The sequence below is a fragment of the Lipomyces tetrasporus genome (genome assembly GCF_029532465.1).
Source record: "Lipomyces tetrasporus strain NRRL Y-64009 chromosome Unknown POJ06scaffold_11, whole genome shotgun sequence".
In the NCBI taxonomy this organism is placed as follows: Eukaryota; Fungi; Ascomycota; class Lipomycetes; order Lipomycetales; family Lipomycetaceae; genus Lipomyces; species Lipomyces tetrasporus.
In genome coordinates this window covers 522,956-537,940 of record NW_026611606.1, presented here as the reverse complement: position 1 = coordinate 537,940, position 14,985 = coordinate 522,956, and the positions used below count along the sequence as shown (strand labels likewise).

The 14,985-nt window shown below is 48.3% G+C and overlaps 7 protein-coding genes across 7 annotated transcripts; 3 read left to right on the top strand and 4 right to left on the bottom strand.

Moving 5' to 3' along the window:
• Positions 1-6: 6 nt before the first annotated feature.
• POJ06DRAFT_261434 (RNA-binding domain-protein) lies at positions 7-906 on the bottom strand. The gene is made up of 4 exons (XM_056188622.1): positions 749-906; positions 617-655; positions 406-542; positions 7-352 (listed from the first exon to the last, which is right to left on the bottom strand). Exons 1-4 carry the CDS (start codon positions 789-791, stop codon positions 170-172), a joined length of 402 nt encoding a protein of 133 aa, XP_056040914.1. The 5' UTR covers positions 792-906; the 3' UTR covers positions 7-169.
• A 176-nt stretch (positions 907-1,082) lies between these two features.
• POJ06DRAFT_261428 (ribosomal protein L34e-domain-containing protein) lies at positions 1,083-1,966 on the top strand. Its single transcript, XM_056188621.1, has 4 exons — positions 1,083-1,174; positions 1,310-1,431; positions 1,544-1,647; positions 1,720-1,966. The coding sequence occupies exons 1-4, from the start codon at positions 1,138-1,140 to the stop codon at positions 1,829-1,831; spliced, it is 375 nt and encodes a 124-aa protein (XP_056040913.1). The 5' UTR covers positions 1,083-1,137; the 3' UTR covers positions 1,832-1,966.
• A 1,395-nt stretch (positions 1,967-3,361) lies between these two features.
• On the bottom strand, positions 3,362-4,945 carry POJ06DRAFT_261426 (uncharacterized protein). Its single transcript, XM_056188620.1, has 2 exons — positions 3,968-4,945; positions 3,362-3,920 (listed from the first exon to the last, which is right to left on the bottom strand). The coding sequence occupies exons 1-2, from the start codon at positions 4,644-4,646 to the stop codon at positions 3,373-3,375; spliced, it is 1,227 nt and encodes a 408-aa protein (XP_056040912.1). The 5' UTR covers positions 4,647-4,945; the 3' UTR covers positions 3,362-3,372.
• Positions 4,946-5,316: 371 nt separating this feature from the next.
• On the bottom strand, positions 5,317-7,431 carry POJ06DRAFT_202607 (uncharacterized protein; the record flags this gene model as incomplete). Its single annotated transcript, XM_056185280.1, has 2 exons — positions 5,317-6,439; positions 6,491-7,431. 2 exons carry the CDS (start codon positions 7,429-7,431, stop codon positions 5,317-5,319), a joined length of 2,064 nt encoding a protein of 687 aa, XP_056040911.1.
• A 556-nt stretch (positions 7,432-7,987) lies between these two features.
• Positions 7,988-8,706, top strand: POJ06DRAFT_261423 (ribosomal protein L13). Its single transcript, XM_056188619.1, has one exon. The coding sequence runs from the start codon at positions 8,249-8,251 to the stop codon at positions 8,615-8,617; it is 369 nt and encodes a 122-aa protein (XP_056040910.1). The 5' UTR covers positions 7,988-8,248; the 3' UTR covers positions 8,618-8,706.
• Positions 8,707-10,354, bottom strand: POJ06DRAFT_261420 (uncharacterized protein). The gene is made up of 2 exons (XM_056188618.1): positions 9,889-10,354; positions 8,707-9,836 (listed from the first exon to the last, which is right to left on the bottom strand). Exons 1-2 carry the CDS (start codon positions 10,088-10,090, stop codon positions 9,142-9,144), a joined length of 897 nt encoding a protein of 298 aa, XP_056040909.1. The 5' UTR covers positions 10,091-10,354; the 3' UTR covers positions 8,707-9,141.
• Positions 10,355-13,036: 2,682 nt separating this feature from the next.
• POJ06DRAFT_32185 (uncharacterized protein) lies at positions 13,037-14,931 on the top strand. Its single transcript, XM_056190869.1, has 4 exons — positions 13,037-13,304; positions 13,437-13,495; positions 13,558-13,671; positions 13,726-14,931. The coding sequence occupies exons 1-4, from the start codon at positions 13,198-13,200 to the stop codon at positions 14,766-14,768; spliced, it is 1,323 nt and encodes a 440-aa protein (XP_056040908.1). The 5' UTR covers positions 13,037-13,197; the 3' UTR covers positions 14,769-14,931.
• Positions 14,932-14,985: the final 54 nt, after the last annotated feature.

The following is a 14,985-nucleotide window of genomic DNA, read 5'->3' as shown; positions in this document are numbered from 1 at the left end:
TACATAGTGTAATTCAATGCCAATTGCCAACTCCATTAGAACTATCAGCTACACATAAATCTATTGTACAAAGCAACGATCAGACACATACATGTTACATATTGACTTTACCCACCGGGATTCCACACTGTCGATAGGTTCTCAAGTAGGTATTATTTCATAAATGAAGTTATTGCCGATCGGGACTTCTGCTGCGACCTCGCCGTCCGCTACCACGCTGCTTTTTCTCCGGTGGCGGTTGAACGAAGCAGAAATCAACATCAATAGCTTTTCCAAGTAGTTCGGCTCCTCGTGCCCCAGCGATAGCTTTCTCAGCTTCGCCAACTGTTTCATACTCAACCAAGGCATATCCCTTATCAAAACGTCAACACATCTTATCCATCCGCTTGTTTTTTAGACGCATACCTTCACGTAACCTGTCCGTCGATCTAAATTGAGATGTAGATTCTTGATTTCGCCGAACTCTGAGAAAAAATCATTTACATCTTCTTCTGTTGATTCTTCGTGTAAATTAGTGGCAACGACAATCCAGCCCTCTATAGCTAAGCAAAACGTGTTAGCTAGCCAGATCACCCAGAACAGAGGTATTATCTCTTTGTATTGAAATGGAACTCACATCGAACCGCGTTGGCCCCAAATTTGGCTTTTGGGACGGCTAAAATATAAAGCAATAGTGTCAGCTACGACAATCGCTCCTGAATAATCCACTGGGTACGCGCAGTAATAGGCGACCGAACTCAAACCATACCTCGACTCCGAGCGAACTCATCAATATCCATAGCATCTGCCATTTTATCGGTAGTAAGAATCGCGTGCTGTTAACGGCGATGCTGATGTGACACTAGTCCCTCTTGAAGCGTCCAAGCTATGATTATGGAAATTCTATGCCTTAAATTACGCTGTAAGTCTTGGCTGGCGTGATCTCCATCACGTAGCATTGCCCTTAACAAAGGTGCTTGTATCGAGCAAGCAATCGTAGGGCTTAACCCTGCATGGATGGGAACAGTGTGAAAAGCAGTCACAGTTACGTACAATCTACAGCGCGCAAACACCAACTACTCGATATTGGAGGTCCAATTTGAAGTCGACCGCAGTACTGTTTGAACATATTCGGCAACGACGGCACTCTTATTCAACATGGCCCAGAGACTCGCTTACAGAAAGAGAAATCCTTGTACGTGGCATTTTATTTAGATTATGTTGGTGATGATTGAAAGTTTGGATGTGGATGTGGTATTGATTTGACAAGAGTCGGAGATTTGAGTGCGGCCATAGATATTGACAGCTTGCTAACGAATGTATTGTGTAGACAACACCCGGTCTAACAAGGTCAAGATCGTAAAGACCCCCGGCGGAAAGCTTGTGTACCAGCATGTTCCGAAGACGCCTTCGCGAGCGAAGTGCGGTGGCTGCGAGTTGTTCTTGCCTGGTGTATGTGGAATTTCAGTTTACTCCTTCATGTGACGACACGATCTGCAGATTAGAAATGGAACCTATAGTAGTTGTGTTTGAAATAGATGACTAATCGGATTTGCGGTCATAGATCCCCTCTCTGAGGCCAAGACAGTTCGCCACTATCTCCAAGCCTACGAAGACTGTTCAGCGTGCCTATGGTGGTGTCTACTGCGCCAAGTGTGTTCGGGAAAGGTGAGTCATTATGGCAATGTTATAATGAATTGCCGAAACAGGAGATAGGGATAGGTCTGACGCATACTTTAGAATTGTTCGTGCTTTCCTGATCGAAGAGCAGAAGATCGTCAAGAAGGTTGTCAAGACCACTGCAACTGCACCGAAGGCGGAGAAGCCCAAGAAGAAGTCCTCGAAGAAGTAAAGAGATAGTACAGAAATAAACGATAATTTAGGATAGTGGGTTGTTAGTTAAAATGGGAATACTTGTATATTGTTCTAGTCACTTGTTATATACATTGTGTACGAGATTCGCAAAAATCATAATTATATTACACTATCAAGGATTTACCAAACGTAGTTTACAGCACAGATTTCGACGTAAGACAAATCAATGTGCGGTTCATGAACGGCACCAATGGATCTTCGTATATGATGACCCATAATGCAGCAAGACTTCAATCTTCTCGCTGTCGACCATTGGCCATTATTCTCAGCTCCAAGGAACCGTAGACGACCTTCAAGTATCCGTTGAGTGTTCTGACGTAACACGAATAGGCGAAAGAGTGAATTTGAAAGTCCCAATTTCTCCGAACCGGCCCGACTTCGATATGGAATCGGCAGCCGTCTGAATTGGCTAAGCGCAAACATTTCGCCTTCCGCTATCATGAGCGTCCCTTGCGCATAGATGTCTGAGTAATTTTGGCCTGAGCCCACATATCTTCAATGTCGTCCACTGCTGAGCGCATCGGGTCGCGGCCGAGAGGCAGAATACTTCTAAATATTGCTGTCTTTCGATGCCACGCACAGGCAGCTAGGGCAATGAACCTAGCTTATCGTTCTCGCAGTCTAATCCTGCTTGAGCAAATAGCGGCCTGTTGGATTTGCGGTCAAATAATTGATCCCCATAGAAATAAGGCTTGTCATAAACCTCCAGGAGTCGCATCTCTGACCCACTACCGATTCCGCAAAGCTGCTCATGACATCTCTTCAACATATTGCGACATCTTAAGAGCTTCATGTTCCAGGCCATTTGTGATAATATCACGGATACCTCGCTTCGTTGAAAAGTCAATCTATTATTTAGACTGTTACATGTTGCTGGCGAAAAACAACGGGAAGAAGAACGCAAATAAAAGCCTTGTCGCTCGAGGTTGCTTGCGTACGCGATCTTTTGTTACGCGGACTAACGGGCGCGGGTGTCCTCACCACCCCCTGATCTAGGGTTGAACTTTGAGTTAGGGCTATGTTGACCATTATAAGTTTGTTCACAATTTTTTCCATTTCCCTTTCTTTTCTTTTCTCTTCACATCATCAGGTGCGTTCCATTATACCCCATACTATTTAATTTGAGCTTCTGCAGATAGCTAACAATTACTACAGTAGTGGTTATACTTAATCTAATAAATTACGTATAATTACAACAGTGGAGCTGCATTCAAAGTAATGCGCAGTTGAGGGTTTCATTAACACACTATAGGTAGTCCTCCGTTCCCTGCTCCCTTGAGTAATGTATTTTATTTTAATCCTTTCGGTGTGACTTCTGTCGCGTTCGCGATCGCGATGGAGGCGAGGGGTTAAAGCGACATTTATTCTTCGTTTTTGTCTTTGTGCGTGTAGGATTTAGCAGTGCAATCAATATCGGTTGTAGCTGCTCGTTCATTGTTCGTTGAGATTTACGCTTATGATAGCCATTATGTAGAAATATACAGGTGGCAATGCAAATTACAGTCCATGTTGTGTTTCTTATATATAACTACGGCTCGCAGGTTGGTGTCGGTTGCCATGTTTCTTCTCCTGTCGCTCAGCCATCTCATCCATAACCTTCAAAATACCGTGTACACATTCTAGGCAGTGCTTCTGTCGCAATACTGACTCCGGCAAACCTCTAATGTGTGCCGCGAACTGCCTCGGTACACTCTCTTCTTGTTCTAAGTCCCAGATATTCGTAGCGTATAGATGGAACTTGAACACCACACCATGCATGCTGGGCAATTTCCTCATAGTTTGTCGCTCGACGCGGAAATACAAATCGTGAATAATTGTTTCTGCAGTGATCGAGTTTCCAGGGAGTGTAGACACGCGTCGCAGATATTCGTCAGGGAACTTGTCATTCCGCAGTTCAGGACCAACTTGTGTCAGCCAATTTGCTCGAGTGACCGGTTTTTCCGGGTGTAACTTTAGAAAATATCTGTCGACTGACTTTTGGATTGTGGATTCATAGAATGGTACCCGTGCGTCTATGTGTATCGACGCAAGGTCTTTCCCGATAAATGACTTCCAATCAATATCCACTACTTTGTCAGCATTGCTTGAATCAAATTGAAAGTTGCGCACGCACAGCTATATACCAGTCCGACGGCCGCGACGCGTAACACGCCATCGTCGCAGCATCGCATCAGGATACAATCATCGCCCGAAAGCAAACACGTAATCTCCAACGGATGTCTCACCCACGGTCGTGTAACCAAATCGTACTCCTCCCCAGCATCAACGCAGAGCACTCCTCTCTCAGTCCGACGGAACATGGAAGGATAGCGCGTAACCAAAAAGTCGACAGTAACATTCAAGGTCTCCTCGCACAAATCTAATGCGCCGCCATTAGGCTCGGCCACGAATATCTTCTCCGATCCCACTTTCGAGATAATCGCTTGTCGCTCACGATACTCGGTTAAAAACTGCTTGTCGAAAATGATGTAGTCGTTGAAGTCAAGCTTGCGAAGGTTCATTGTGAGGAAATACTTGCCTGGTTTTATCTCGCGCGGGACCTCCTGTGGGCTGTCGCGCCATGAGAAGCTCGGGTCGGGGGTTATTAATGATCCCAGCCTTTGGTCGCGGTCGTATAAGTCGTTCGATACGCCCGACTTAATGTCTGCTGGAGTCTGAGTTGATTGCGTGCGCCGGCGGAAAAGGCGTTGGCGAGAAAACCCCTGACAGATGAGGAGAACAAATACAGCAACGTATATCGGAATAGGAGTTATCAAAGATATATGCTTCGAGAAAAAGTCGAAGGTCTGCATTCTGAGGGCGTAGTTATAGATCAGACGAGACAATTAAAGCTGTCATGAACATGTCATTCCTGTAGGTCGAAAATCATGCCTTCCCTAATTCAGAAAGGCATAACAGAAATAAATGTACGTTCACCCTATCGGCAATGGCACAGAGGGAAATCAAACAGGTCAGAGAAACGGAAGGCAGTCGGCAGTGCAGCGCTGGAAGATATATAGCAAGATGGTGACCATTGTGGCCAGGAACGCCGCATGATGATATCAGTCTTAGCGAACACTGATAAACGTGAGATTCAATGATAGCATCCGCGGATGCCCGCCAATGGTCTCCCCATGCGGGGTTAGCCACCAGGGTGACAGCTTGTGAGTTTAATTATTCGACTCCACTTCTCTACTGCCGATCTACTGCCGATGACATTAGTGCCTCTCCCGATCACTATGTACTGCGGAGTGTCCTCAAAAGGCCCATAAATCACAAATTATGCTACATTGACTCAGTCACTGTGTTGTCATTATGCCGAGTCCTCAACGCAGATGATACAATATATATTCTAACACGTCTAAACTTACATAATAAACTTACTATTACATACACTACATATTTGCTCTACGTGCTCACACATAACGTACAATTCACGACACCCATTTTAAGGCCCAATTCCATCCGTGACTAGCTCGTAGCCTACTCAATTGTCCGCCTCTTCTCCTCGATCACATCTAGCAAATCTGCAATATAATTCCTCAACGGCGTATTCACGGCCGCGACCCCGATGAGTTCCGTTTCCAGTCCACCCAGCAAACGTTTCCCTGTCTCGCTGCGCGCTACGTTGCGCAGTATTAGGCAGGACGTCAACGGGATGCCGGTTGCCTCGCCATGCTCATCAACCGTCGTCAATTTGCTCACCAACACGACGTTCTGCGACGAGATCGAAGTGTCGAGGGTCAATGTTCCCGACGCCGTGGTCTGCGGAGGCGGACTGCGGCCGTTATACGGCAAGGGCTTATTGTGATCTGGGTCTGGGATGTGTGTCTTGAAGTGCGAGATCACTTTCCGCCGGTCGTTGTCACCGTTAGGTGAAAACCGAGTACATCCGTTCCAGTGGCAAAAGTATCGTACTGGTAGTTGATCTTGTGACGATTGCGTTAGTAATGATGACTGCGGTGCTGATTCAACCGCGGTTGCTTCATGCACATGAGCGGGTGGAGGCGATGCCGATGTTTGAGCAGATATTGGAGAAGGTGGTGGAGCATCCGTCATTTGTGTGTCTGCAGGTTGAGCCGGAGTCCCATTTATCGGCGGTCCAGCTGGAGCGGGTGATGCGCCTGCAGTGCCGTTCGTAGTAGGCGGCGGGAGCGATGGAATGGGACCTAAACCCATTACAGTCGACGCAGGCTGATGAACTGGTTGTTGACCTGGGGGTGGTGCCGCCTCGTGTGGAGAGGGAATATGGACAGACAATATATGTGAATACAGGTCCTTTACTGAAGGAAATGTGCCCGTACAGCGCGGCCAGTTCGGGGTCGGGGACGTCCATTGGCACTTGAGATACAGTTCTCCTTTCAGCGACTTTGGAACTTCGCGCGGACGGATGCCCTTGATAATAAATTTTTGTTGGCCACCGGGTAATGTGACGACCATGGCGGCGGCGCGGCGAAACGCAGTTGTCACGTTCTTTATAAAATCTGCTGCAGGAAGAAGCTTCTTGCCTTGCTTAACATACTCTTCAAATCGAGTTTCGTATGCTTTCCATAACGCAATCTGAGTGACATCGCCATCTGGATCTTCCTCAAAACAAGCTCTCATCCTATAATCGGGTGAGTCGCGCACAGAAAAGGGTGTATTTAGCACAACTTACCATTGCGTCGCCCGTTCCGGTTCTGGAAACGACAACAGCTCATGCACCAAATCGTTGGGTAATTCCGGAGGTTGACTTGGAGGTGGCTTCTTTTCCAGCGTCACGTTTCCGGTCAATCGCGCCTCTTTCTGTGGCCATTCCTGAGCTTGATAAAGTAGAAGTCTAATCAACTGCTGCACCGGATCTTGCCAATCGACGACTTCGCCTGTTAATTCTATATTTTCCGGTGCAGCCGTGTATTGATACAAGAAATCCAAACAGACGGAGAGTAACTCTTCGTCTTCCAGCAGGATTAGCGCGCATATCCGAGCAACAACCTTGCGATCGACAGCTTGTAAAAGGTTTGCTTCGACATTGATTACTAGCCGAGCGATTGCTCGCAGAGCACTGATCAACACCCCACGATCGTCGCTGGATAAGTACCCCACCAACGCCCGAAATAAACTATCCTGACTACTGGTTGGTCGCAAAAACAGCGCCACAGACTCGACGATATCCAAGCAATACTGTCGCAGTTCAACTAAACTCGGACGATCCGGCGGTAAGGTTAAACACTTGACGAGTGCGTCCACACACACCTTCGACCTTGACAAATGCCGAGCATTTTCCGGGTTTATTGCGGCGTTCCGCAGAACTAGTGCTGCTTCGAGGACTTTGTCCAGTTGCTTTCGAACTTTCTCACTAGCGGCTGTGGCGCCGAAAAGCCCAATGTCGTCGTCAGTTGTGATTACTTCGCCGGCGTCAGTCTGGAAAGTGTATGTGTCGATATCTCTGAATTGGTCTGCTAAATTCAGTTTCTCGACCAGCGCGGGCGCTAGCGCCGGGTACCGGTCGAAATGTAGATCATCAGGTGTCTCGAATGACATCCGGACAAGGGACTGCAGGGCCCAGTCCATCTCGTCTGGGAGATTCGACCGGATTGCGAGCGCGACCCTGTTCATTGTCGACGATGTAGCTTATGAGCAATTGCAATGATTCCGGTGAAAGAGTGAAAATTTGAGGAAGGATAGCGAAGGCAGATAACTTCCTTTATATAAATCCCGTGTGGTGATGTAGAAATTCAATTTTGTAAAGACAATGCCCGTCAACGATTTTGATGTCTCCCATGCAGGAAGAACACAGTTGTTCCCAAATCAGACTCCTCGTCCGCAAATCCGACACGCTAGAAAACACAAAATAATCTTGTGCGGAGATCTGTAAATTGCGCGCGTCCGTTAACCTGTTACGTCGCCGTACTGCACCGTAACCCGCGACTGGAGACGGTGTCGGAGTGTTGTTTTTACCGCGAACTCGCTCGGTGCTTGGCTTAGTTCTCTTTCGAGACAGACCGCTCGCTGGAGACGCGATGGTGGTGTAGCTGCTGGACTCGTGTGGGACGTGCCTTGAGAATCGACCTTTGACACTTTAACCGTCATATGGCTGTATGATTTAGGGTTACAAGCGAGAGATGTCTGTGCAGTCGTGAGCTACCCATCAGGGGTGGGCTACAATTTTCTTCCCGAAGTACTACATCTTCGGATTCCTGGCATCGACAACTCGCGTTCTGCGGACAGTTCACGTCATATTCTCACGCTATGGCGAATTTACTAGGAAAGGTATGTATTTTCAGTGTTGTTCCATATTGCCTGCGTCATCGTGGACCAGCGTTTAACAATTCAATAGACCCGACTGGCGTACACCCGGGTGTGGCACCACGTCGACCTTGAGAAAGACTCTCGCACGCTCGGCCGTCTCGCGTCCTCGATCGCGATCACGCTAATGGGTAAACACAAGCCTATCTACTCTCCGGCTAGCGACTGCGGTGATTACGTCGTGGTTACGAATTGCAATTTACTAAAGACGTCGGGGAACAAGTTCAAGCAGAAGATTTACAGGACGCACACGCAGACTCCCGGTGGATTGAAGGAGATGACAATGGAGCGGTTGGTCAGTAAGAAAGGGTACGGTGAGGTGCTGAGGAAAGCTGTGAGTGGTATGTTGCCGAAGAATCGGTTACGGAAAATACGGTTGGAGCGGCTTCGCACGTTTGAAGGACCCGAGCACGATTACCAGCAGAATGTTATACGGTTTTGGGCTGAGACACCGGAGGTGATCAAAGCGAATGAATTGGCGAAGGAGGAAGAGTGAAGAAAGATTGTGCCGGATTTTGTAATATAGGCTGTATAGATGAGCGGTTGGGTTGCATTGTATATATGACTTAAATAACATACGCAGACTGTATTCCACAAAATGGCAGACATTATTAATCAAACAGCGACATAATCGGTCAACGGCATGGATCCAGCCTCGCAGATTTACACGAGATGCCCAGAGAGTTGTAATCATGTACTAACACAGCCGTTGGGAGATTGAGACTAGTATTCTGCTTCCGTTTACATGAGCATCAGCGATTAAGATGGCTAAAGGCTACTGTCAATATGAGGAATATTTACTGTGAGACTAACGTCATAAGCGAATAAGCAAAGCGAATCCCAACCCACATTGAACGATCAAACATTAATAGCAAAGAAATCAACCCACAGCCCGATCGCTATTCATTCATCGTAACCTAAAAAGAAAGCATCAATCCGCTATAACCAGACGCAAGATCAACCCGGTAAAGCAAATGAGGACAAATATAATACAAAGAAAATACATCAGCGGGAACAAATCTAGTCGTCACGGCTGACGGTAGCGGTGATAAGACCATTCGGGTTCGACTGGGGCGCGTAGACCTGAGCATCGGCACCAGTGTTCTTGAGGCCCTCGAACCAGGAGAGATCGATCTCGAAATAGTGCTTGTTAGGGAGAGCGTACTTGACCTCGGCAATGAGCGAGTTGGCGCTGAGAATGAGCTTGCACATCTTGAAGAGAGTGGCCTGGACACTGGCAGAGTCGTCGAGAGCGAAGGTCTTAAGGGTGATGTTGCGTGCTGATTGGTAGCCCTCTTCGAGAGTGTCGACGGCAGACCGGACAGCTTCCAAGTTCTCGAATGGCTTGAACTTCCAGTTAGAATCGATAGCAGTGGACATGATGCGGTCCCAGGTCTCGGGGAGAGTAGTGTATTTGTCCTGGATATAGCCGTAGAAAGCGGAGCCTGTGGACTTCAAGACAAGAAGGTCGGCAATCCCGCCCGAGAGAAGAATCTCGCCAGACTCGTCAATTTCGGCGTCAACGACACGGACCTCTTCGCCGTCACGAATGAAGGAGTGCTCGTGAGGAACACCGTCAACAGCGTAGCGGGTCCATCGGTGCTGGACAATGTGGACAAAGACCTTGTGAATGTGGTCGTAGGTGGTGACGAAGTGAGTTCCGAGAATAGCGGCAAAGAGTTCAGGAGGAGAGACAGGATTCTTCTTGGCGAGAACTATTCAGTGTCAGTCGGCAGATTAAAGGAACTGGATGCTTTGGACACGTACTGTGCGTGGTGTTCTTCATGCTGTCGGTCGTGACGACGGGAGTATTGTCCGCGTGGGTGTATGCAGTGGCGATGTCACCTTCGAGCATAACTCGGATGGTGAATTCGTAGACGTATTGGAGCTTGGGATTGGTGGCATCACGCTCGACCTTGAGAAGACGAATGTTGTCCTTTCCGTAGCGGGCAGCGGATAGTTTGGCCATTGTGGATGCAGGTATTGACTATGCAGTGAAGGAGGAAAGAAGTGTGAGTGGGAAGTACCTTTCGTAGATGTTGACAAGTGTGAAGACGAGATGTCGAGGGGAGGGATTTAAAGGCGACTTTATACGAGCGATGACGGAGGAGCGTTCGACAGCTATCCGATCGCGAGGCATGATCAAGGGTCGTCGCGCGACTGCGGACAATGGACGACGGACTACTAGATCCAACGGCACAGCAGCTCGCAGTCATTTGCGCGTTCGATAAGCCCAGTGCTAGGCGGTAGGCGAAGTTTTGGCGACAGTGCTGAAGTCGTGCGAGTCAGGCTCATCGCAGCCACATGCGGCTGTCGGCCATGTCCGACCGCCTACCGCCCAACCGCACTTGGCCGCTGCCCGCCGCACTCTGATTGTGCGCCATGTTCATGCGCTCCGTTGTGCGTTGTTGCCCACTGCTCGTCCGAGGGCGGCACTCAAACAGGCACGATCTGCCAAGCCGCAGTCATCCCGCATCTATCAACCGCACGTGCGATTGCGGGTGACGCTTCTGGCGTCGCTCTTCTGCGATGGACCCGGTTTGCTCACGGGTGCGGCTATCGGCTCTCTGAAATTACTGTATACTACTAAATTCTTATGATGACCAGTGCTGATAGCCGGCACTACTTAGTCTCTTATTTTCAGACTTGTAGGTTAATCTTAGCGGCATCTGCGCTGGTCGGGGAAAGCGCGATCATGATTCGGCGGAAGCAAATAAGAGTTGTTCTCCCGAGTTCAACGCCGCCTCGCGAGTTGCAGCGCTGGTTCCAAAGTCTCCTCTCGCCGTTGCCCGGGCTGATTACGTGGATCTACATTGCTGCTCGACTTGGTAGGGCTGGACTTGATGTATATGATGTCGGTTGTCATCTAGCACTATCGCGCATCACGCTACCGGCCCTGGCAGAGTCGTCCAATGCGTCGGAGTGTATGAAATAGATAACTGCTTCCGCTATGCCGGCTATGTCCCACTAGACAGCTCGAGTCCCGGACAGCCGGTCTGCTTCTTCACCTGCGTTCAGCTGCGGCCAATGGTAGCGTAACGATCTACGCCGCAATCGTCTCCTGGGTCAGGTTTGTATACTGTGGGGTCACCTGGCCTGAATCTCTGTAACGGACTTACTACGCTAAGTCGGTCCTAGTGGAGCTTACCTCGCTGCGCGACTCATCAATTAAGGCAGAAGCCACGGCGACTCATCTCAAGAAGGATTCATCAACTCTCAAGGTACCGTCTCATATGCGAACACGGCTCTATCAGCATGATTGCTCCACACAATTGTCATGGTTCTTCATTGTCTACGTTTTACTAGTGACCAGTTTGCAGATATCGGATTACCCCGTGCTCTGCACATTAAGTCCATTAGTCCCAAATCGTCGACTGATTCTCACAGTCGAATGCTTGAGTTGCTTATCTCGCACGCTGACGCGTCCAAAACATTTCAATCGCGTTCATTTGCCGTACTGACCGAAGCATCCGTTTCAGAGTGGCCTTATCTCAGACGAAATCGCGCATCAGCCATGGCCTGGTTTTATTTACATTTCTGTTTCTGTTTGTTTATGTCTGTTCTGGTCATAGCGTCTACCGTATCTTCCCGTCCGCTAAGTTCCTGATTTTTGCGATCATCTCGCCTGATCTCCCACTATCATTAAGCAAGCCACCAGATCTCCTGCGGCGTCTCTTGTCTCACACCACTCTTTTCGGGGTCTGCACCTCCTCCACGATGATCGTCCATACTATCACTTGGAAGAATGTAATGCCGATTGCCGATTTTTGCAACGGGAGAGAATACATCGGATGGGGCGGTCATCTCAAGAGTACGGCTGACTCTTAGTTCTGCTGTCCGAAACTAGATTGTGTCGCTGATGACGTCGGTGCAAGCCCTAACAAAATTACTGTGCTCGTCCAGTCTCGTTGCATGCAGCACGCGATCAACACCGAACGAAATTTCCGCTCCTCGATCTGCTTCTCCATCTGGCGTTGCATGATATCTGCTTGACGCTGTGCCATTGTCGAACGGGAAAGAGCGAGCAAATAGAACAGTTTTATTTTGTTTTGGTAGAGCATGAATATATCGCTGATTACGCCAGCGAATTAGTGAATTTGGCAATTTATTCGGCCAACTACCCATTCACGTTCAGCCTGTACTGATTATAGGTCAGACTAACTCGGTTGCAATGATGACGAGGCAATAGCAGATGTCATACATTGCGAGAGTTGTAGTTGGCAAACAGTTATCGATGAGAATAACCAAGACCGTGAAAATGACATTCAAACAAGAAAGCACGCGCGGGTATTTAGCCTTCATCTTCTGAGTACGAATTGTAACGGGCAGAGGGATTTCTGTCAGCGAACGCCTCTGTCCAGTCACTTGATCATTGCAGCGAATCGGGTGCAATGATGGTAGTCGGATCCTGCATCTTCAGAGGATAATAAGTTACTCCTTTAATTTTTACCGGCCAACACCGAAATGTAGACTAGCCCAAGATTCCGCTCTCCGACGACACATGTCCAGCTTTTCCTCACAGAGTCTAGGTGAAGGATGACGATTGCCCAAAGTGCGGAATCAGTTGCAACAACCATGACAGTAGTATTCCTCATCGTATTGTGCGTGGATGTTGGATAGCACTGTAACTCAAAACAACGACAAATCTCGTGTCTCAACATTGCATGTGAATTGACTCTTCTGTCATTCACTCGGTGCCACTGCTGACTATGGAGCTGCATTGATGGAGCAACGAGCAGTCGACTATGAAGACTCGCCTACAACCATCCTAGATTTACAGATTCCTTGTAGCTTGATTGCATCGCTCATCTGGAGGGTAAGCATAGCGGTGTTGACGTAGTTTGTCACGGTAAATTCCGACTGCTTTCAAATGCCGTATTTAGATGTGGACTGTGTAGGCTTTTGCGAACATCAGTCCCTGAAACTTTCGTTTCTCGAGTCACTGACTCGCGGCTGACTCCTCTTAGCCTGAACTGCCAGCCAACCGACCAAAGCGCTCACAGCTTGAGTTCATTTTCTTCCAGTTATGTTGTATAATTAGCCTACTGCAGTATTTTTATTGGAAGAAAGAACAAAATGACTGCGACGCTTATACCAGATCCCCGAGTTGTGCAGATTGGGATTATTGGGATGGGCGATATGGGACGGATGTACGCACGACGATTGTCGGCTGCAGGTTGGAAGTATGTGTATTCCAATTTAGTAGTCTATAAGTAGTGGGTAGTACGGATATGGTATTCTTGCCATCGTACTAGTGGCGATGGTAGACGTCGAGGAATAGGAATGTCCAGTCAGAAAGCTAATCTCTCGTATAGGATCAATGCATGCGACAGGCCTGAGCGGTTTGAGAAACTAAAGGAGGAATACGCTTCCAGTAAGACCCCAGTCACTGGGGAAACTACTAGCTAAGAGCAACTGCGAACTGACAACATGTAGATCCATTGGTCAATATTTTCGAGAACGGCCACTATGTCTCGCGACTGAGTGATTACATCATTTACTCCGTCGAGGCCGAGAATATCGACAGCATTGTCGCTATGTATGGCCCTTGTAAGATACATTTATTCTAAGGTTCCAGCAGAGTTAAATGTCTAACAATTATAGCAACCAAGGTTGGTGCTGTTGTGGGCGGTCAGACATCATGCAAGGCACCCGAGATTGCCGCGTTTGAAAAGCACTTGCCTGCTGATGTTCAAATTGTATCGTGCCACTCTCTCCACGGTCCGAACGTTGATACTCGAGGACAGCCACTGGTGTTGATCCAGCATCGAGCGTCAGACGAAGCACTGGATCTCGTCCGAACAGTGCTCGCCTGCTTCAACTCGCAATTCGTTTACCTCACTGCGACCCAGCATGACAAGATCACAGCAGACACACAAGCCGCCACGCACGCTGCATTTCTGAGTATGGGAGTCGCGTGGCACGCGAACAGCCAGTTCCCATGGGAAGTCCCGCGTTACGTCGGCGGTATCGAGAACGTCAAGATCAATATCTCCCTGCGAATTTTCTCAAACAAGTGGCACGTCTACGCCGGCCTGGCGATCATGAATCCCGCTGCCCAAGCACAGATTTTGCAGTACGCCAAGTCCGTGACACAGCTGTTTACGTTGATGATCGAGCATAAAGCGGACGAATTCCGGCAACGAATATATGCAGCGAGGAAGGCTGTTTTTGGAGGATTACCACCTAACCACGAGCTTCTACTTTCAGACGATTTGCTGGACAAATTCTCGCTGTCAAACGTTCCACTGGAAGAGCGAACTCCCAACTCTCATCTGAGCCTACTCGCCATGGTTGACTGCTGGTGGAAATTGGGAATCGTGCCGTACGACCACATGATCTGCAGTACTCCACTGTTTAGAATTTGGCTGGGGGTCACTGAGTACTTGTTCCAGTCGCCTGGCCTGTTGGATGACTGCATCAACGTTGCTTTGGGGAATGATACGTTCAGGGCTGATGATTTGGAGTTTACCATGGCTGCTCGGTCATGGAGTGAAATCATCACATGGGGAGATTTTAACCTGTACAGGCGCAGGTTCGAGGCCACGCAGGAGTACTTCTCACCAAGATTTGCAGATGCAACAAGCTTGGGCAACGAAATGATCAAGACCATATTCGAGAAGACGAAGCAACGCCGATTGCATTAAGGGTCCGTCAAAATAATCCGAAATTGATTGTGTGTACTTATTAAGGAGTGTATTGTCATTCTTGCATAACGGAAAATGGTTAGGCTTTTATTCTAAGTATTATCCTCTCAAAACTCAACATATGTACTATAGTTCTACCTAATTTTACTTCATTCGACTAATGACGGACTGATGTTGCCCTGGACGATGCTAACATTCTGGCCGAACAAGGGGCTTG